We start from the raw sequence: 22791 nt of genomic DNA, 5'->3' as shown, positions 1-22791 counted from the left end.
ACTCTCGTGTGGAAAACCTTTCTCCACGCCTCTCCCCTAAAATACTCTGCCCCCCCAACCTTAAACCTGAGCCCTCTTGTAGTTAACCTTTCCACCCTGGATAAAAGCCTTTGACCCTATTTATGCCTCTTATAATTTTCTATCAAGTAATAGCCTGCCAGCAATTCCATCTCGAGTGTTGCAATAGATATAAAATAACAGATTTATAGGCCAATAGAAACTCAATAATATGGAGTCAATTCCTGCCTCAGTGCACAGGAAGAGGTAAGGCTTGTTGTTCAGATGAAAGGGGGGGGGGGTCATCAAACCTTTGGCCGTAGCATTAATGATTCACGCTATTTATCTTGTAGATTGTTATAATTTTTCTATTATCTCATCTCCACCAGGAAATGAGCAACTGAGAGGCCCAGGTGTTTGGAGTTCCTGATTCAGCTGATGAGCTACAGCGCCATCATTGGCAGGATGGTGGAGTTACAGCGTGACGTTTACGTGGATACTTGCTATTACAAATATGTAGTGGGTTGGTCAACGCATTTGATTTTGCAGAGAAGAGGGGTGCGTCCAAACACAAGATTCTGAACACACTTGCACAATGGCAAACTGGTTAGCATTGCTGCCTCACAGCGCCAGGGACCCGGCTTCGATTCCCAGCTTGGGTGACTATCTGTGTGGAGTCTGCACATTCTCCCTGTGTCCTCATAGGTCTTCTCCAGATGCTCCAGTTTCCTCCCTCAGTCTAAATATGTGTGGGTTAGGTTGATTGGGCCATGCTAAATTACCCCTTAGTGTTAGGGGATGTCAGGTCGACTGGTAGGTTAAATATGTGGGGTCACGGGCATAGAGCCTGGGTGGGATTGTTGCCGGTGCATGCTTGATGGGCCGAATGGCCTCCTCCTGCACTGTACGGGTTCTGTTATTCTGTCCTATTAATATATTGATCAGTCTGGTTCTAATTTGACGGTTCTGGCCCCTTCTTCTGGACTCCAGACACATGGGAACACTACCATCAGGAATATCCCCTCCACGTCACTCAGCACCCTGACTTGGAAATATAATTGCCAGTCCTTCAATTCAAAATCCTGGGATTTGATACTTAACAGCACCTACACTGCGGGCGCTATGGTGACACAGTGGTTAGCACTGCTGCCTCACAGCGCCAGGGACCTGAGTTCGATTTCCAGATTGGGTTATTGTGTGGAGTTTTCACATTGTCCGTGTCTTCGTGGGTTTCCTCTGGGTGCTCCGGTTTCCTCCCACATGCTGGTTAGGGTGCATTGGCCATACTAAATTCTCCCTCAGTGTACCCGAACAGGTGCCAGAGTGTGGTGACTGGGGGATTTTCACAGTGACTTCATTGCAGTGTTAATGTAAGCCTACTTGGGACAATAATAATTAAACTAAAAAAAAAACCACACAAATTGCAACAGTTCGAAGAAGGCAGCAGCTCACCACGAGCTTCCCCCAAGGCAATTAGGGATGAACAATAAACACAGCTCTAGCCAGCGATACTGTGAATGAATTTTATAAAAATAAACACGGTCCTTGACTCTGAGACCTAGGATGGGATTTTCCAGCCACGCTCGGCTCAGGACAGGAAAATTCGACCCGAGGTCAGTGGACCTTTGCATGGTCCGTGTGCCGCCCACTACGATTCCCTTGGTGGGCGGAACGGGGAAATCCCACCCCTCAGAATCAGGGGAGTGTTTGCAGTCCTGGCCCTGACCACTGCTGGACGCAGAGACCGCAGAACTACTGACCAATCAGCTGGCAGCTCTCTGAGGCACGACTTCTTGAATGAGGGGCAGAAGAAAAATAAACATAGAAGGAGGCCATTTGGCCCTTCAAGCCTGCTACGCCATTCATCATGATCCTGGCTGATCATCCGACTCAGTCGCCTAATCCAGCTTTCTCCCCGTAACCTTTGATCCTATCCGTCCCAATTGCTATATATAGCCACTTCTTCAATATATTCAATGTTTTGGCTAAGAGAGCACATTAATTAGTAAAGGCAGTGTCAGTAATCCGAGTACCAGACAGAAGCAAGACAGAGAGCAAGGGAAATCCAGATTAAATTGCATCTATTTCAAGACAAGAGGCTTGACGGGCAAAGCAGATGAACTCAGGGCATTGATGAGTATGTGGATCTGGGATATTATAGCAATTACTGAAACATGGCTAAGGGAGGGACAGGACCGGTACAGATGCTATAGGAAAGACAAAACAGGAGGTAAGGGAGGAGGGGGAGTTGCACTTTTGATTAGGGAAAGCATCACGGCCGTGCTGAGAGGGGATATATCCGAGGGTTCACCCACTGACTCGATACGGGTAGAACTGAGAAATAAGAAGGGGGAAACCACTTTGATAGGGTTGTACTATAGGCCCCCAAATAGTCGGCGGGAAATTGAGGAGCAAATAAGTAAGGAGATTGCAGATTTCCAAGAAAAATAGGGTGGTAATAGTTGGAGATTTTAACTTTCCCAACATTGATTGGGACAGCCATAATATTAGAGGGTGGATGGAGAGAAACTTATTGAGCGTATTCAGGAGGAATTTCTCATTCAGTATGTGGATAGCCCGATTAGACAGCGGGCAAAACTTGACCTCCTCTTGGGAAATAAGGAAAGCAGGTGACGGAAGTGTTAATGAGGGATCACTTTGGGACCAGTGACCATAATTCTATTGGTTTTAAGATAGCTATGGAGAATGATAGGTCTGGCCCAAAAGTAAAATTTCTAAATAGGGACAATGCCGCTTTTGATTGCATCAGGCGGAACTTTCAAAAGTTAATTGGGGGAGCCTGGTTAAGTGGCGGGCTTTCAAAAGTGTGCTAACCAGGGTTCAGGGTAAACACATTCCTATTAGAGTGAAGGGCAAGGCTGACAGAAGTAGGGAACCCTGGATGACTCAGGATATTGAGGCCCTGGTCAAGAAGAAGAAAGAGGCACATGACGTGCATAGGCAGCTGGGATCGAGTGAATCTCTTGAAGAGTACGGGGAGGGAGGGGGGGGAGTAGGAATAAAGTTAAAAGTGAAATCAGGAGGACAAAAAGGGGACACAAGATTGTTTTGGCAAATAAGGCAAAGCAGAATCCAGAGAGCTTTTACAAATACATAAAGGGCAAAAGAGTAACAAGGGAGAGAGTAGGGCCCCTTAAGGATCGACAAGGTCTCTATGTGTGGATCCACAAGAGATGGGTGAGATCTGAAATTAATATTTCTCATCAGTATTTACTGTTGAGAAAAGCATAGATGTTAGGGAACTTGGGGAAATAAATAGTGATGTCTTGAGGACTATACGTATTACAGAGAAGGAGGTGCTGGAAGTCTTAAAGTGCATGAAGGTGAATCCCCGGGACCTGATGAAGTGTATCCCAGGACATTGTGGGAGGGTAGGGAGGAAATTGCGGGTCCCCTGGACGAGATATTTGAATCACCGATAAACACAGGTGAGGTGCCTGAAGATTGGAGAGTGGCAAATGTTGTGCCTTTGTTTAAAAAGGGCTGCAGGGAAAAGCCTGGGAACTACAGGCCAGTGAGCCTCACATCTGTGGTGGGTAAATTGTTGGAAGGTATTTTGAGAGACGGGATCTACAGGCATTTAGAGAGGCAAGGACTGATTAGGGACAGTCAGCATGGCTTGTGAGTGGAAAATCATGTGTTACAAATTTAATAGAGTTTTTTTGAAGGGGTAACCAAGAAGGTAGATGAGGACATGTTGTTTACATGGACTTTAGCAAGGCCTTTGACAAGATACTGCATGGTAGGTTGTTGCACAAAGTTAAATCTCATGGGATCCAGGGTGAGGTATCTAAATGGATACAAAATTGGCTTCTTGACAGAAGCCAGAGGATGGTTGTAGAGAGTTGTTTTTCAAACTGGAGGCCTGTGACCAGTGGTGTGCCTCAGGGATCAGTGCTGGGCCCACGGTTATTTGTCATTTACATTAATGATTTGGGTGAGAATATAGGGAGCATGGTTAGTAAGTTTGCAGATGACACCAAGATTGGTGACATTGTGGACAGTGAAGAACGTTATCTCCAATTGCAACGGGATCTTGATCAATTGGGCTAGTGGGCTGACGAATGGCAGATGGAGTTTAATTCAGATAAATGCGAGGTAATGCATTTTGGTAGATTGAACCAGGCAGGACTTACTCAGTTAATGATAGTGTTGGGGAGAATTACAGAAAAAAGAGATCTAGGGGTACAGGTTCATAACACCTTGAAAGTGGAGTCACAGGTGGACAGAGTGGCGAAGAAGGCATTCGGCATGCTTGGTTTGATCGGTCAGAACACTGAATACAGGAGTTGGGACGTCTTGTTAAAGTTGTATAAAACATTGGTAAGGCCACACTTGGAATACTGTGTGTAATCCTTTATAGGAAGGATATTATTAAACTAGAAAGAATGCAGAAAGGATTTACTAGGATGCTACTGGGACTTGATGGATTGAGTTATAAGGAGAGGCTGAATAGACTGGAACTTTTTTCTCTGGAGCGTAGGAGGCTGACCTTATAGAGGTCTATAAAATGAGGGACATAGAAAAAGTAGATAGTCAATATCTTTCCCCAAAAGTAGGGCAGTTTAAAACTAGAGGGCATAGGTTTAAGATGAGAGAGGAGAGATACAAAAGTGTCCAGGGGGCAATTTTTTCACACAGAGGGTGGGGTGAGTGGCTGGAACAAGCTGCCAGCAGTAGTAGTAAAGGTGGGTACAGTTTTCTTTTAAAAAGCATTTAGACAGGGGTACAATGGGTATAGAGGGATATGGGCCAAATGCAGGCAATTGGGATTAGCTTAGGGGTTTTAAAAAAGAAAGGGCAGCATGGACAAGTTGGGCCAAAGGGCCTGTTTCCATGCTGTAAACCTCTATGATTCTATCTGTGACTGTATAACTACTTCCTGTGATAATGAATTCCACAGGCTCACCACCCTTTGGGTGAAGCAATGTCTCTTTATCTCCATATTAAACAGTCTTCACCAAATCCTTAGATGTGACTCCTGGGTACTGGACTCCCCCACCATCGGGAACAACTTTCCTGCATCTAACCTGTCTATTCCTGTTAGAACTTTGTAAGTCTCTATGAGATCCCCTCTCATTCATCTGAACTCCAGTGAAAACAATCCTAAGACAGTCAATCTCTCTTCATACATTAGTCCCACCATCCCCGGACCCCTGTTTCTAACAAGCTAACACTCCGAGCGTTAAGTGGATGCAGGGCAATCTAATCCGCAGGTCACATCTCTTCAGGTATAGGGCAGGAAACCGTACAATCCGAAAGAAATCTCTCCAGTGTTCTGCAAAGTCAGTTCTCCCTATCACAGGAGAAATGTCCTTCCATTTCAAGAACACCTTGTTTGAAGTTAGTTTAATCCTAGGTCCAATCAGGTAAGTATGCAGGTACTTTGGTGTTTCAGGGCAGGTTTGTTTACATTTAACCCCCTCCACCTGGAGAAATGGGTCTCTCTCTGCACAGATGTTCTGGAGGCTTGAGGACTGGCAGCCTGCGTACCAGCATGTAAGGCTGTGTTGTTTCCCAACTGATTTTGAAATGGAGTTTAAGTCTATGAGGAATATTGCTTAAATTGGAACTAAAAGAGATAGGGTAGCAGTTAAGAATTGTATTTGTCATGTCTAAGCGTGTCAATTGGGAAAGGTTAAGCTAATTCATTTGTTACAGTTAAACTATATTGTTAAATAAAGTTTGTTTTAATAAGAGCTTCCTAGTGGGTAAATAGGATCACATCTGGAGTGAAACATCTTATCCTCACACTATTACTAAAATTTAAAAAAAAGTTGGGATCTGGTCCAACTTCATAATATATCTTGGAGTTTCTGATCTGGTCCACAACAGAACCCACACCACGTGGACTGCAGTGGTTCAAGAAGGCAGCTCACCAAACCTTCTCAAGGGGAAACTATGGGTGGGCAGCAGATGCTGGTTTTGTCGGTGACGCCCACGTCTCAACAATTTTGTTTTTCAAAATTGCTGGTGCTAACTCTTGGTCAATGTGTAAAAACATCTCCGGGATGATTTTTCCAGAAAGCAAAACAAATTAAATGCAAGTTAAGGAAAATATTTTTGAAGGTCTGTGGCCAAACGGGCCACCTAAGATGGCAATTTACAAATCAGGCTGAGATAATTGGGCAAGTACAGAATCAGACAGGCTGCAGCTTAAAGGACAGAGATAAACAGTCTGCAGCTCAGATAGGATGCAGGCCATCTCAAAGGCAATGGACGCTTTCTGGTCAAATCGAGTTGCTTACCAGACATGGGTACCTTAGCCCCTTATTTGGGAGGAAGGTATGTGACCTATGTGCCTCCTACAGGCACGGCCATTGGGGTACACATCCAGAGATCGGTTTGGCAGCACTTGATTGGACTTGATCGATCAGAGCGATCAAATCCTGACCGATTGGTTTCGCTCCTTGTTTGGTTATCGCCAATCGATGAGGGATGAAAGGTGCTGCACAATGGAAGGATCTCTCTGTCTCTCACAAATGACACCGGTGACCATCACCAGCAGTGACCAGCACAAGGAGAGCTGCCACACAACAAAGGAAGGAAGACCAGTGCCAGAGTATCAGACCAGACTGAAGGGCCAGACTACACAGAGGACTACAAAGACCAATAAGTGGATAAAGGCCACAATATCTGCCTGGGTACTTGCCAGTCGCGCAAAGGTTAAGTGAAAGTCTAGCAGTGAACTTGAACTTTAGTATTCTGTAAGTAACTTCGTGTGGGTGACTAAAATCAATTGTGTGTGTGAATAAATATTACTACATTAACAAGGAGTCAACTCTTGTCCAGCATATAAGGGTTAAAACAGATTGTGCAGCAGGCACAACAGAACTCAGACCAGACTTTGAATTCACAAAAATACAGGTCACTTTTACTGTCGAGTTTTATGTCTTCTTCAATAGTCATGACACTTTGAATTACATTTTCCACATGATATTTCCTGCTGCAAAAATTCCGATTGCTTAGGATAGAATCTCTCTGTCTTCTGATATTTACTTTGGCAAACTCTTCCAAAAAAGAGCAGTATCCAGTTTTTAAAAAAAAATCAAAGAAGTCAGGTCTGGAATACTAAAATACTTTTGGGAATGGGGCGATCATCTAACCTCTTGATGTCTTTTGATATTTAAACTTTGTTCAATAATATTCAGAATTCTTGAAGATTACAATATCATGGTTTAAAAAATATAGCCATGTGGAGATGTCGGCATTGGACTAGGGTGGGCACAGTCAGAAGTCTCACAACACCAGGTTAAAGTCCAACAAGTTTACTTGGAATCAGGTGGTTTTGAAGTGCTGCTCCTTCTTCACCTGAGGAATATTGCTTAAATTGGAATTAAAATAAATAAGAATTGTATTTATCATGTTTCAGCATTTCAATTGGGAAAGGTTAAGGTAATTCATTTGTTACAGTTAAACTGTATTGTTAAATATATAGTTTTGACAAAAGCTTTACTAGTGGGTCAACTGAATCAAATCTGGAGTGAAACACCTTAGCCTGGCACTCATGCCTGATGAAGGAGCAGCACTCTGAAAGCTCGCGACACCACATAAATCTGTTGGACTTTAACTTGGTGTTGTGAAACTTCTTACTAAAAAAAAGTAATGAGAATTGTAAATGTGTCTCACGCAAAATGGTAAGCATTTGATTCTTGGATTGTAAATTTGAACATCTGACATCAAGAATTATGAGTGTACTGAAAGTTGCAACGGACTTTTCAATTCCACGAGTTCTCTATTTGTCTACTCAATCATATTGCAGTATTTGGAAATAATACCGAAACACTGGCTAATATAACTTGAAAGGGTATGGTAAAATATTGTTTCTTGTATGGGAACTTCTAACACAATTAGGGAGGTGTCGTATCAAGTGTCAGACCAAGCCCAAGGTGACAGGGTTGAGTCAATGATCAGGGTAGCCGACGAGGTTTAATCGAGACATTGCCTGATGGAATTTTTCAAAGTCATCTCAGCCTTTTGGCTAGAATGGAGCTTCAGATGGAACCTGAGATGGGGTGCAATGCCTCATTTGTCAACTTGGATCTTGTTTGTCTCTTGCAGGGACCATCGATTGAATTCAATTTGAGTTTGGTTTCTTAGAGCGAGCAAGCAGATGGATTTGAGTCCTCCCAGTCCACTCTGAGCAATGGCTTTGTTATTTTAAGAATGGAGTAAAACATTTTTTAAAAAATCTCTTTCAGAGTCAGGCTGACTGAAGGTGAGTTATTCTCAGTCTGTGAGTTCCATCGCTGCTGATGTTACTTCTGGCTAAATTTAATGGAAGTGTTTCATTTGCTACATCTCAGAGACTTGAGTTACCCACTGGAACGGTTCCATTTTCAGAGCTGGATTGTCCCTCTATTGCCTCTTGTTTCTTCCTTGCTGCTTCCTCCTCTGCTATCCTAGCCTCCAGCTCCGATGGATCCACGTAAGTGTAGAAATAGGCCATGATGGCGAAGACTATGCAAACAGCTATCAACAACGCGGCAAATAAGATGTATTCAGCCCACTGTGCAAAGAAGAAAGGTCAATAATGATCAGCAAAGCAATCAATCCACTTGTTGTTCAATGTTCTCTTTTGAAATTTTGTTTGTTTTGCACAGCCTATTCATTTCAGTGTGCTGTGCCCTCCAGATTGCTGAAAGCCCACAAAACATATACACAGCTTAGCTACAGTGTGGATTATATCCCATCTGACACAACAGGCAAAAAAAAATGCATTCATAGAACCTTACAGTGCAGAAGGAGGCCCTTTGGCTCATTGAGTCCATACAGACCACAATCCTACCCAGGCCCCATCTCCATAAACCCACACATCTATTCTAGCTAGCACCCCTGACACTAAGGGGCAATTTGGCATGGCCAATCCACCTAATCTGCACATCTTTGGACTGTGGGAGGAAGCCAGAGCATCGGAAGGAAACCAGCGCAGATAAGGGGAGAATGTGCAAACTCCACACAGACAGTGACCCAAGCCAGGAATCAAACCGGGGCCTGTAGAGCTGTAAGGCAGCAGTGCCAACCACTGTGCCACCGTGACACCCAGTCCATTTATATAGCGGGTCAGCAGGAACTTCTTGTGTTAGCGGCTTCCATTCACCGTATGTTGAAATTATAATCTAATATCATGACGCAAGCTGCACTGATATTGCGGTTCATTTAACATGGCACAATTTTCCCCGTATCTGCTTGGGTTTCCTTTGGGTGCTCTGGTTTCCTCCCACAGTCCAAAGGTGTGCAGATTAGGTTGGTTGTCCATGATAAATGCACAGAGTTATGGGGATAGGTGTGTGGTGGGGAAGTTGGGGGGGAGTGATGGGGGAGCTCTTTTGGAGAGTCGGTTTCATCTCAATGGGCTGAATAGCCTTCTTCTGCTCTATAGGAGTTCTACAATTCGCACCAGAGATTGTGACACTGTGGCTTCTAACATTGAACTCAAATGCCTGGAATATTGTTTTTGTTGTATTTTGATGTTTGTTAGCTGATTTCAACATCAGAAAACCCTGGTCAAGAAGGAGCTAAATCCAGAGTGGCATTACTGATCCCAAGATAGTTTCCAATTCAATAACAAACCTCCACTGCAATATTCCCAATTATCGCTAATCCAGGCACAATGAAGGGGTGATGGTGATGGTGAGAAGTATTGCTGTAGTCAGACTGTTACCTGCATGACCTATGGGACACTATTCAATGCCGGTAACGCAATACAACACCTGATTCTCAATGAGAAAGAGCATTATCGATTAGATACAGAGCCCAGCATCCTCTACACTGCAAAATTAAATGCAGATCCCAGTGCCCTGTACATTGCCAAACCAATGTCCATCACTGTAATAACTCCACGGAGGTGAAAACCCCGTCACCAAGTTACTTTATTTACACCATCCATCTGTTCACAGCCAGCTCTCCAGTTGCTCCCTGCTGAATGCAGGCTGGGAGTCTGACACACCTGCTTTAAACAGGGAGCATGAGGCTCCCTGATTTATCCAATTAGAACTCATCAGGTCCCCCTTTTTGTGAAAGATGTTGGGGTGATACCAGGATTTGAACCTGGATCCTCATGCTGCCAAAGCACACGCTCTACCACTGAGCTATGTCACCACCCCAATAGGGCTCATCAAATATCTCTTTTCATACTCTAGCAAGCCAACCTCATTAGCCTGATTGAAGTCATCACACTCACCCAACCCCAACACGCAGGAGAATGCACCAACTATGCCAATGTTACATTTACACATCACAGTTAACTGACACAACATCTCAATGGACATCATGTGCTGTCTGAGGAACATTTCCAATCCAACATTCATTTTCTTACACTCTAGGCCCAAAACTCAATTGGATGGAATCCCAGTTTCTGGAGTGGGGATTGGTGCAAGGCAAATTGTAGTTGGATTTCTCCAACGCTACGTCAAAGAATCCTATCCTGGTGATCCAGCGCACAGCATTAGCCATGGCGATTGGTGTAGTTCCCATTATTCACATACCTCATAGACTCATAGAACCCTACAGTACAGAAAGAGGCCCTTCGGCCCATCGAGTCTGCACCGAACACAATCCCACCCGGCCCTACCCCCATATCCCCACATATCATACCCACTAATCCCTCTAACCTACGCATCCCTGGGCACTAAGGGGCAATTTCTTACCTGCTCCTGAATAGTTGATGCTTCCGCCACTATCAACACAATAATGTTACCAACTGCATTCGTCAACAGCCAGCCAGCCTGAAGCACTGATTTCATGTTGGAAGGTGCCTAGAAAACATTGGGCAAAAATTAATTTAAAAAAGCAATAGCTCCAGTCTGTGGGGAAAGGTTGAACAATTGTTGATATAGTCACAAACATACTGGAAGATAAAATTACTTTTTCTGGTGAGGTAAAGAACATAACAGCATTTCCCATCCAATCGGGTAGAACTTACAGCACACAAACAAGCCATTTGGCCCACTGCTCCATGCTGGTGTTTATGTTTCACACAAGCTTCCTCCCACCCGACCTCATCTCACCCCTTCAGCACATCCCTCTCCTCCTTTCCCCCTCATACTAAATTGGGATGGGAGTAGGCAAAATGGCAGAATTGCATATTGACGATAAAGACTAGCACAGACCAGGCGGGCTGAATGGCCTGTTCCTGTGCTGTAAACTCTGGCTCTATTCTTCACAGGTGCGCTCAAACCTGCTGAGATTTTCCAGCATTTTCTGTTTTTCAGATTCCAGCACTGGTGGTATTTTGCTTTTGTCTTACTGTTAGTTCTAGGCTTTTCTTAACTCATTCATGGGACGTGGGCATTTTTGCCCATCCACATTTACTCTCGAAGAGACGATAATGAGCCGCTTTCTTGAATATAACGGAATGGCTCGTTCAGCCATTTCCGAGGTACTTAAAAGTCAACACATTGCCGTGGATCTGGGATCACAAGTAGCTAGACTGGGTAAGGATGGCAGATTTCCTTCCCTGAATATCATGAGTGAGTCCAATCGATTTTTACTTCAACACGTTACTGTAATGGTCACTTACTAAAGTTGAGGGGGTTGAGCTATGAGGAGAGGCTGAATAAACTAGGCTTGTACTCGTTAGAGTTTAGAAGAATGAGGGGAGATCTCATTGAGACATAAGATGATGAATGGGATGGATAGGATAGAGGTGGAGAGACTCTTCCCACTCAGAAAGGACAGTAGGACGAGGGGGCACAGCCTCAAGATAAAGGGGGGGGGCGGTTTAGAACGGAGTTGAGGAGGAACTTCTTCACTCAGAGGGTGGTGAATCTCTGGAATTCTCTGCCCGTTGAAGTGGTGGAGGCTGCCTCGCTAAATATTTTTAAGACGCGGGTTGATGGGTTTTTGATAAGAGAGGGGATTAAGGGTTATGGGGAGAGGGCGGGAATGTGGAACTGAGCCACGACAGATCAGCCATGATCTTATTGAATGGCGGGGCAGGCTCGAGGGACTAGATGGCCTACTCCTGCTCCTATTTCTTATGTTCTAACATTAAGTTTTTTTTTAAAAATCCAGTTTTATTTAATTTACTGAATTCAAGTGCCCCAGCTACCGCTGCAGGATTTAAATTAGTGTTTTTGGATCATTAGTCCCATGCCTCTGGATCACCAACATAACCATCTGTGCCAAATCCACGTTACATTTATTTTTTTTTGAAGGGATGTGGTGTCGCTGGCTAGGCCAACATTTATTGATCATCTCTGATTGTCCTGGAGAAGTTGGTGGAGAGCTGCCTCCTTGAACCATTCAGGCCATTGTGGTGTAGGTACACCCACAGTGCTGTTAGGGAGGAAGTTGCAGGATTTTGACCCGCAACAGTGAAGAAACAGTCGATTTAGTTCCAAGTTAGGGTGGTGAGTAGCTTGGAGGGGAACCTCCAGGTGGTGGTATTCCTATATATCTGCTTGTCCTTCTAAATGGTAGCAGTCATGGGTTTGGAAGGTGCTGTCTGAGGACTTTTACTGAGTTCGCGCAGTGCATCTTGTAGATGGTACAAACTGCTGATTTTTGATTTGATTTATTATTGTCACATGTGTTAGCATACAGTGAAAAGTAATGTTTCTTGCATGCTACATAGACAAAGCATACTGTTCATAGAGAAGGAAACGAGAGAATGCAAAATATAGCATTTACAGTCATAGCTAGGGTGTAAAAGAGAGAACATGAGAACATAAGAAATAGGAGCAGGAGTAGGCCATCTAGCCCCTCGAGCCTGCCCCGCCATTCAATAAGATCATGGCTGATCTGAAGTGGCTCAGTTCCACTTTTCCGCTTTCTCCCCATAACCCTTAATTCCCTTGCCTGCCAAAATCCTATCTACCCGTGACTTAAATATATTTAGCGAGGTAGCCTCCACCACTTCAATGGGCAGAGAATTCCAGAGATTCACCACCCTTTGAGTGAAGAAGTTCGTCCTCAACTCCGTTCTAAACTGCACCTCCCCCCCCACCTTGAGATTAACTTAATGCAAGATATGTGCATTCAAAAGTCTGATGGCAGCAGGGAAAAAGATGTTCTTGACTGTTGATACGTGACCTCAGATTTTTGTATCTTTTTCCCGATGGAAGAAGGTGGAAGAGAGAATGTCCAGGATGCGTGGGGTCCTTAATTATGCTGGCTGCTTTTCTGAGGCAGCGGGAAGTGCCGACAGAGTCAATGGATGGGAGGCTGGTTTACATGTTCAAGACCTTTTGTAGTTCCTAGCAGTTTTGGGCAGAGCAGGAGCCCATACCAAGCTGTGATACAACCAGAAAGAATGCTTTCTCTGCTGCATCTGTAAAAGTTGGTGAGAGTCACAACTGACATGCTAAATTTCCTTAGTTTTCCAAGAAAGTAGAGGCGTTGGTGGGCTTTCTTAACTATAATGTCGGTGTGCCATTATGCGTCAGTAGTGGAGGGAGTGGATGTTTGTGGATGTGGTGCCAATCAAGCAGGGCTGCTTTGTTCTGGATGGTGTTGAGCTTCTTGAGTGTTGTTGGAGCTGTACTCATTTGGGCAAGTGGGGACTATTCCATCAGACTCCTGAGTTGTGCCTCGTAGATGGTGGACAGGTTTTGAGGAGTCAATGGAGGTGAATTACTCACATTTGGCATCTTGCTATTCAATGCATTAAACCATACACATCCTCCTGAAATATAATAGTTCCTTCTTAATAAGTGATGAATAATATTGGGTTACAAATGAGGTCGAAGCTTAGAAATACACTTTAGATATTATCCTTGACTATTGATCTATGGAATGTTACTGTTTAATAATTTAGGATTTACTAATATCTGGCACAATATTGGATGATTGTCAGGCAGATGCAGTGGTGTAGTGGTATTGTCATTGGATTAGTAGTCCAGAGACCCAGATTCAAATCCCACCATGGAGAGTGGTGATATTTGAATTCAATAAAAGATCTGGAATTAAGAATCTACTGATGACCATGAAACCGTTGATGATTGTTGTAAAAACCCATCTGGATCACTAATGTCCTTTGGAGAAGGAAATCTGCCACCCTTAGCCAGTCTGGTCTACATGCGACTCCAGATCCCCAACAGTGCGGTTGACTCTTGGTGGCGCCAGTGGTTAGCAGTGCTGCCCTACGGCACCAGGGACCTCGGTTGAATTCCCGGCTTGGGTCACCGTCTGTGTGGAGTTTGCACATTCTTGCCCATCTCTCCGTGGGTTTCCTCCGGGTGCTCTGGTTTCTTCCCACAGCCCAAAGATGTGCGGGATAGGCGGACTGGCTGTGCTAAATTGCCCTTTAGTGTCAGGGGACTAGCTAGATTAAATATATGGGGTTATGGGGATAGGGCCTGGATAAGATTGTGGTCAGTGCAAACTCAATGGGCCGAATGGCCTTCTTCTGCAGTGTAGGATTCTATGACTCTCAAAAACCCTTTGAAATGGAGGTCCATTAAGTATGGCCAATAAATGTTGGCCAAGCCAGCAACACCCACATCCCATAAATGATTAAAAAAGAATGTCAGATGGTTAGTTTCCATTGGAAGCTTTGAAAGGTGCATGGTTCTCCTGGAAGGAACAAGCTTTAACTCTCAAACCTTTCCTCTCGTTGTATTCTTTCTGATTCTGGCACAACTTTCAGACACTGAAGAGTTGAGACCCGGGGAAATTCACAATAGTCAGTTTTTTTGCCATTAAAATATATTCACTCACCTGTGAGTAAGCGAACGCAAGACCAGTGACAGAGAAAACGACTTCACCACTTGTGATGAGGAGATACTGAGGGATCTGCCATGCCATGTGAACTGAGTTAGGCCCAATGTCTTCAAAGTAGTTTATTTTGAAACTATCTGTGGGACACTGAGCAGACAAAACCTCGTCACCAATGTGGAAAAAAAATTAACACATCCTGAAAGTCGCTATCTACAGTAACCCACGTCCGAATAAAAGAGGCTGGGTGGGATTTTCCAGCTGCACTAGCCTCAAAACCGGAAAATCCCACCCAAGGTCAACGGACCTTCGCACGGTCTGCCCCTGCTGGTTACAATTCCTGCGGTGGGCAGGATGGGAAAATTTTCCCCCCACTGGATAAAGTAAGAACGCAAAAATCATAAGAATACAAGAAATAGGAGCAGGAGTAAACCATTTGGTCTATCGAGCCTGTTCTGCCATTCCATGTTATCAAGAGTGATCTCAGGCTTTAACTCCTCCTTCCCACTCGCTCCACATACCCCTTGATTCCCTGAGAGATCAAATATCTGCCTATTCCAGCCTAAAATGTATTCAAATGTATTCAACACTAACACTCCGGGGTAGAGAATTCCAAAGATACACAACCCTTAGAGTGAAGACATTTCTCCTTATCTCAGTCGGAACAGATTGGCCCGTTATCCTGAGACTCTGCTCCCATGTTTTAGATTCCCTGACCAGCAGGAACAATCAGTGTCCACTCTGCCAAACCCCTTCAGTATTCTGTAAGGTTCAATGAGACCGCCTCTCATTTTTCTAAACTCCAGAGTATTTAAACCCAAGTTGCTTAGCCTCTCACCACAGGACAACCCTGTTATCCCAGGGAACAATTTAGCGAACGTTTGCTGTAATATCTCCAATGCAAGTACATTCTTTCTGAAATGTGCAGACCCAGTGTTCCAGATGTGATCTCACTAACACCCTGGAAAATTGCATCAAGACCTTCTTTGTTCCGATACTCCAATCCCTTTGCTAGGGAGACCAAAATACTGTTTACCTTTCAAATTGCTTGCTGCATCTATATGCAAACCATTTGTGTTAACCCCACACAGACCCTATCCTCACAGCCCCATGGCTAGTCCCCCTGACACTAAGGGGCAATTTAGCATGACCAAACCACATAACCAGCACATCTTTGGACTGTGGGAGGAAACCAGAGCATCTGGAGGAAACCCATGCAGACACAGAGAGAATGTGCAACTTCCACATAGACCATGGCCCAAGCCGGCAATCGAACCCGGGTCCTGGTGCCGAGAGGCAGCAGTGCTAACCACTGTGCCACCCCACGTGTTCCTTGTGTGCACACACCCAAATCTCTTTTAACATCAACATTCATAAGTTTCATATATCTTTTCTTAAAAAAATTCTGCTTTTCTATTCTTACGACCAAAGTGGATAATTTCACACTTTGTCACATTATTCTCCACCTGCCATCTTGTTGTCCACTCACTTAACCTGTCTATGTCACTTTTTAACCTCTCAGTGCCCTCCCCACAGCTTTCCTTCCCACCTAGCTTGGTAACATCAGCAAACTTAGATACGTTCCTGACTGTCTCTTCATCTAAGTCATTAATATAAATTGTAAATAGCCGAGGCCCCAGCACTGATCGCTGTGGAACTCCACTATTCACTGCTGCCAACTTGAAAAAGCCCTACAAGTATGGATCTTGAGAACACCGCAGGGGTGGAGGCCATTCAGTCCCACCATCTCTTCTGTCCTTGGTTGACCTGTATCTTAACTCCTTCCACCCACTACATCTTATTACCTTTCCCAAATAAAAAAATCTCCATCATTCTCAGACTTGAAATTTTCAATTGACTCCCAGCCTCAGTAACCTTCTGGGGATTCCCACCATCCTTTGTGTGAAGAAGTGCTTCCTGACTTTTTTTTTTGGGATGTGTGTGTTGCATTTTGCCCATCTTTGTGCACCCTTGAGAAGATAGCGGTGAGCCACCTTCTTGGACAGTTGAAATCTGGACGGTACAGCTCCAATTTTAAAGTTCTACCCTTTGTTGTGGTCTCTGCCACCAGACGAAATAGTCACTGCACCCTATCAATCCCTTTAGCTTGGATCAACCCTATCTCCCTTTTTGAAACCATGAATTAGATTCAATTTGAATTGGTTTCTGAAGCAAGCAAGGCAATGGATTAAGGGTTTGACCCTGTCCACTCCACGCATTGGCTTTGTAACTTTGAGAAAGGAATAAAAGTGTTTTTAAAATAGTCTTCAACACCCAAGTTGGATCAGCTTTTCATCTATACTCATGGGAATACAAGCCTAGTCACTGCGACATGTTCTCATAATTTACCCCAAAAATTCGAATGAATTTTCCCCATGAATGGGAACCGTTAATTGACCATTAACATGGGCGGCGCAATGACACTGCTGCCTCACAACGCTAGGGACCCGGGTTCAATTCCGGCCTTGGGTCACTGCCTAGGTGGAGTTCACACATTCTCCCCGTGGCTGCGTGAGTTTCCTTCGGGTGCTCTGGTTCCCTCCCACAGTCCAAAGATGTGCGGGTCAGGTTGATTGGCCACGTCAAATTGATGCTTGTGTCAGGGGGATTAGCTGGGTAAATATGTGGGGTTACAGGGATAGGGCTTGGGTGGGTTTGTGGTCGGTGCAGACTCAATGGGCCAAATGGCCTCCTTCTGCACTGTAGGGATTCAATGATTCTATGAGCTACTCACCTCCTCACTAATGATTATCGTGTAAGCGCTTCCAAAGCCTAATTCCTTTGACAGCTGTGAGCATTTCTTCCCGCCTATCATATATGAAATCCTTTTCCTAAACAGATAACACAATTAGAAATTCAAGACTGAATATTTCACAGTCAACAATGTTCAGTTGTGTGAACCACTTTTTGGTTCTGATTCTCAATCTCTCTTTGACCTCCTTTACTGAAACCCCTCCATCATAACGAACATTAGAGTGGTGATCCGTGTCTTTGTAAATGTTATGGGAATGATGATGGAGCGGGCGGTGGCGTGGGGGTGGGTGGAAGGGGGCACCATGAGGAGACAAGGTTCAACACTACCCATGTACCTCAAATGTTGCAGAGTGTCTGTGGGACCAGCACACAATGAGTTAAAACAGGTTTCAGCCGAACAGGGGTTCATTGTGAAACAGGCCAAAGATGAGAATGAGGTGCTGAAGAAACGTGCAAAGGTCATTCATCCATGTCTCGATGGTGTGGGAGACGTTGACCTGCGCTGTTTGTAATAGTAAAATCATTAGAGGAGCTTAAGTGGACCGTATATCCATGGTAACAAAATGGTTAGAAGGAATTTCGGAGAGTGAAGTGCATCTTCCTGACTCCAGGGAAACAGCTCCATTGCGGGTGTTCTGGTATATTGTAATTGAGGTTATTATGCATGAAACATAAAGGCGAAAGGTGGAATTGGTGCAAGAGATTTGAGTGAAACATTGTATGTCGTAGGCATATTGAATTGTCAGCTGCGATGTACTTAGATCTTATAGTGAACAATGAGCTCAATGAAAACTTATACACCTATTGGATCACATCATTTAAGAACATAAGAAATAGGAGCAGGAGTAGGCCATCTAGCCCTTCGAGCCTGCCCCGCCATTCAATAAGATCATGGCTGATCTGTCATGTCTCAGTTCCACATTCCTGCCCTCTCCCCATAACCCTTAATCCTCTTGCCTATCAAAAACATCCCCTTGCCTATCAAAAACTATTTTTATTATTCATTATTTTTATTATTCATTTGTGGGACATGGGCATCGCTGGCTGGGCCAGCATTTATTGCCCATCCCTAGTTGCCCCTTGAGAAGGTGATAGTGAGCTGCCTTCTTGAATCACTGCAGTCCACGTGCTGTGGGTTGACCCACAATGCTGTTAGGGTGGGAATTCCAGAATTTTGACTCAATGACTATGAAGGAACTGTCAATATATTTCCAAGTCAGGATAGTGAGTGGCTTGGAGGGGTAACTTGCAGGTGGTGGTGTTCCCAAGCATCCGCTGCCCTTGTCCTTCTAGATGGAAGTAGTCGTGGGTTTGGGATACACGACAGGGCAGTATTGATGTCCCTGAGTACACATGTTGGATCATTTAACATGTGCTGGTTGAAGAGCTGATTTTGCAGTTGTTATGATTGATGTCTATGTATCATGTGTTTGAAGTAACAAAATGAACTAGAACGAGAGGACAGGCCCAATCCATGTGATCCAATAGTTACCATTTTCTTTGGGTAAAACTACCCTGGAGAAGGCTTATATTAATGAATGAACAAAACTGATAGACCAAAAGTCACCGATTGGTCTAATGGACAGGCCCGATGACCCAATCAGGAAACCACTTCACATAGGTTGAGAAAATCCGATTTTTGTAACCAAGCGAATCACTTACTGTCCTTTAGTGAACAACGAATAGTTTGTAGCAATTAATCTGTTCAAACTTCCAAAGTCAGTGCCTTCCATTGTGACATTTTTAACGTTTGACAGCGTAGTCACAAATCTGGAATGAAACCACATTTCAAAAATATTAAATGTGCACAAATAAGGGAATCAGGATGGATACGCCAAGTTCAGTATCACAAAACTAGGCATGAGAGAGGCATAGCACTCAACAACATCACGCAATTATCCAGCACCTCTAACGCAATGAAAAGTCCGAAGGTGCTTCACTGGAGATTTACTGGGTGATATCTGACACATAAGGCAGGTATTAGGGCAGAGGGCCAATAGCTTTGGTCAAAGAGGCAAGTTTTAACAAGTGTCTTAAAGGAGGAGAGAGAGAGAGAGAAAAAGGGAGATATTTAGAGAGGGATTACGAGGGCTTTGGGACCAGGCAGCTTGAAGGCACTGCCGCTGATAGCCAAGCAGTTAAAATCAAGGATGTCCAGAATCGGAGAGATCTGGGGAGGAGAGTGAGGCTAGAGGAGGTGACAGGGACACTGGGGAATGAAGCTGTGGAGGGGGTTTTAAAAACAAGGAACTTAAATGCAAAGTGTTGCTGGGTCCTTGAGCTACACCGATGGGTGGATGGGACTGCTTTGCAGGTTGAGATAGGGGGCATCAAAACTTTGGATAAGCAGGGTGGGAGGGGTGGCCAGTATGGTGAAGATTACCTGATTGCATTTTTTCCTTCGTCTGGTTTTGCTTCAAGATCTCTGGCCTGTCAAAACAAAATCAGAAACCTTTACATGAACTTCTTTGACTATTGTAGTTACACTTCCAACAGTTGACAGTGTCCCAGATTGGTGAGATAATTATTCCCCTGAGCCTCGATGCATTCAGCTCAGCCCTACACAGGGGAGGGCATCATTTACTTACATACAGATTGGAAGAGTATAAAACAACATCTAATGGGGCGGGGGAAAGAAGGGGTCAAGTTTATGAGTTGAGATCCACTGTGCTCTTAACCGCACAGAGCAGGACACGGACCTGAACTTGTTACTGCTCCAAACAATTCCCAGTTTCAGTGAATATCACCTACACTCCCCAGCTCCGGGCGGTACAGTGCTTAGCACTGCTGTCTCACAGCGCCAGGGACCTGGGGTCAATCCCCAGCTTGGGTCACTGTCTGTGTGGAGAAACGCATGTTCTCCCTGTGTCTGCATGAGTTTCCTCCGGGTGCTCCGGTTTCCTCCTGCAGTCCAAAAGACGTGCTGGGTAGGTGCATTGGCCGTGCTAAATTCTCCCTCAGCGTACCCGAACAGGCGCCTGAATGTGGTGACTAGGGGATTTTCACAGTAACTTCATTGCCGTATTAACGTAAGCCGACTTGTAACAAATAAACAAACTTTGTTTTATCCTTTAACAAGCTAAAAATCACAGTAAAGTCTGCATCTTGCCCATTGCTATTTACAGATTGCTACTAACTGTTATCATTTCAAGTTGCCCAATATCTGTTGCGAGGACCGTGTGACGAGTTCCACTACCCGTTGAAAATGGGATTGTCTTAGTTTGGACTCCATACTTAGCGGAAACAGACTTTGCCTTGGCTGCTGTAAAGCTGATATAGTCAGTTGCCTGGAAAAGAAGAAGTAAGGCTTTAGATTGACAAGATAAGCAAGAAATTCTCAAGATGGTTTGTTTTTAATGGCATCAGTTGTGATTCCAGCTATTCGGCATGCTTGTTTTGACAGAAGCATCCAGCCTCATGATAAGACCATAAGATATAGGAGCAGAATTAGGCCATTCTGGCCATTGAGTTGGCTCCACCGTTCAATCATGGCTGAGAATCATCCCCATTTTCCTGCCTTCTCCCCGTAACCCTCGATCTCCTTATTAATCAAGAACCTATCTCTGTTTTAAAGACACTCAATGGCCTGGCCTTCACAGCCCTCTGTGGCAATGAGTTCCACAGATTCACTACCCTCTGGCTGAAGAAATTCCTTCTCATCTCAGTTTTAAAGGAGCGTCCCTTCACTCTGAGGTTGTGTCCTCGAGTTCTAGTCTCTCCCACTAGTGGAAACATCCTCTCCACATCCACTCTATCTAGGCCTCTCAGTATTCTGTAAGTTTCAATTAGATCCCCCCCTCATCCTTCTGAGTACAGACTCTTCAACCACTCCTCATATGACAAACCCTTAACTCTTGGGATCATTCTTGTGAACTTCTTCCGGACCCCCTCCAAGGCTAGCACGTCCTTCCTTAGGTATGGGTCCCAAAACTGCTCACAATATTCCAAATGGGGTCTGACCAGAGTCTATGCAGCCTCAGGAGTACTCTTGCATTCTAGCCCTCCAGAAATGAACGCTAGATTGAATTTGCCTTCCTAACTGCCAACTGAACCTGATGTGAAGGACTCAGATGGCGACACTCCTGGGAACACCTTCCCCTGGAGGTTCCCCACCAAGACACACAACTCCATAAACGTAGCTCCATCTGTGGCTCAGTTGATTCAGTCAAGGTCAAGTGGATTTGAATCTCACTCCAGACACTTGGGGACAGAATTCTTGTGCTGAGGGAGTGCCGCACTATCAGAGGTACTGCATTTCAGAATGACATGTTAAACTGAGATCTCATCTGCCCTCTCAAGTGGTTTGAAAAGATTGCGTAGCACTAATTTGAAGAAGGGCAGAGGAATCCTTTCTTGTATCCTGGTCAATATTTTTCCCTCTTGCAATACCAGTGAAGCAGACTATCTGGCTATCACATTACTGTTTGAGTGATCTTACTGTGAACAAATTGACTCTATATTTCTTACATTGCAACAATGACGACCCTTCCAAAGTACTTCATTGGCTGTGTACTGTTTTGGGACATGGTGAGGTCATCAAAGATGCTACAGTAACACCAGCCTTTCTTAACATGCTGATGTACCGCTGTACCTTCACGTTGCCTGGGATTCCTATCTAACAGGTGGGCGGGATCTTACCAGCTCACCACACCCATCAATCAGGGTGGCGAGCAGGGCACATAGTGTGAGGGGCAAATCGGATTGCTCCTTCCCTGGCCTTGTTTCACTGGTGAGACCGGCTTCAGACCCAGAAAGGACATGAAGCTCATTGGCATCATTGGGGTGGCTCACTGGCAGAGTGGTCAGCACTGCCGTCCCACAGCGCCAAGGACCCAAGTTCAATTCCAGCCTTGGGTAACTGCCTGCGTGGAGTTTGCACATTCTCCCCGTGTCTGAGTGGGTTTCCTCCGGGTGCTCCAGTCTCCTCCCACAGTCCAAAGATGTGCCGGTTAGGTGGATTGGCCGTGTTAAATTGCCCCTTAGTGTCCTAAGATGAGTAGGTTAGGAGGATTAGTGATTTGATTTGATTTATTATTGCCACATGTATTGCAATACAGTGAAAAGTATTGTTTCTTGCATGCTATACAGGCAAAGCATACTGTTCATAGAGAGGGAAAGGAGAGAGTGCAGAATGGGGTAAATATATGGCAATACCAGGATAGGGTCTAGATAAGATGCCCCATCAGAGTGTCAGTGCGGACTGGAAGGGCTGAATGGCCTCCTTTTGCACTGGAGGGATTCTACGATAAATTATAAACAGGCAGCTATAATCGAGAATACTCCTGTGTTCCCCTTATAAGGTTGCCCAGGAAATCGACTTGGGCTCCCACGGCTTGATGGTTTGAGTTATAAGGAGAGGCT

The 22791-nt window shown here is 44.6% G+C and overlaps 1 protein-coding gene and 1 non-coding gene across 2 annotated transcripts in view; both read right to left on the bottom strand.

The window, feature by feature from the left end:
* Nucleotides 1-8320: 8320 nt before the first annotated feature.
* LOC145349478 (solute carrier family 15 member 1-like) overlaps nt 8321-22791 on the bottom strand; it is a 51082-nt gene continuing 36611 nt past the window's right edge. The window contains exons 18-24 of the mRNA XM_080198017.1: nt 20568-20717; nt 19814-19860; nt 19093-19200; nt 17411-17507; nt 14680-14826; nt 10668-10775; nt 8321-8527 (exon numbers count right to left, since the gene is read on the bottom strand). Coding sequence (XP_080054143.1) covers nt 8321-8527; nt 10668-10775; nt 14680-14826; nt 17411-17507; nt 19093-19200; nt 19814-19860; nt 20568-20717 — 864 coding nt within the window. The remainder of the gene's footprint in view (nt 8528-10667; nt 10776-14679; nt 14827-17410; nt 17508-19092; nt 19201-19813; nt 19861-20567; nt 20718-22791) is intronic.
* On the bottom strand, nt 10048-10119 carry trnap-ugg (transfer RNA proline (anticodon UGG)). Its single transcript has one exon. It is a non-coding gene; the product is annotated as a tRNA-Pro (tRNA).

This window comes from Carcharhinus amblyrhynchos, chromosome 10 (assembly GCF_965287045.1).
Source record: "Carcharhinus amblyrhynchos chromosome 10, sCarAmb.v2.hapA, whole genome shotgun sequence".
Taxonomy (NCBI): domain Eukaryota; kingdom Metazoa; phylum Chordata; class Chondrichthyes; order Carcharhiniformes; family Carcharhinidae; genus Carcharhinus; species Carcharhinus amblyrhynchos.
Note: the sequence above shows the minus strand (reverse complement) of the source record. Positions and strands in the feature narration are given on the sequence as shown.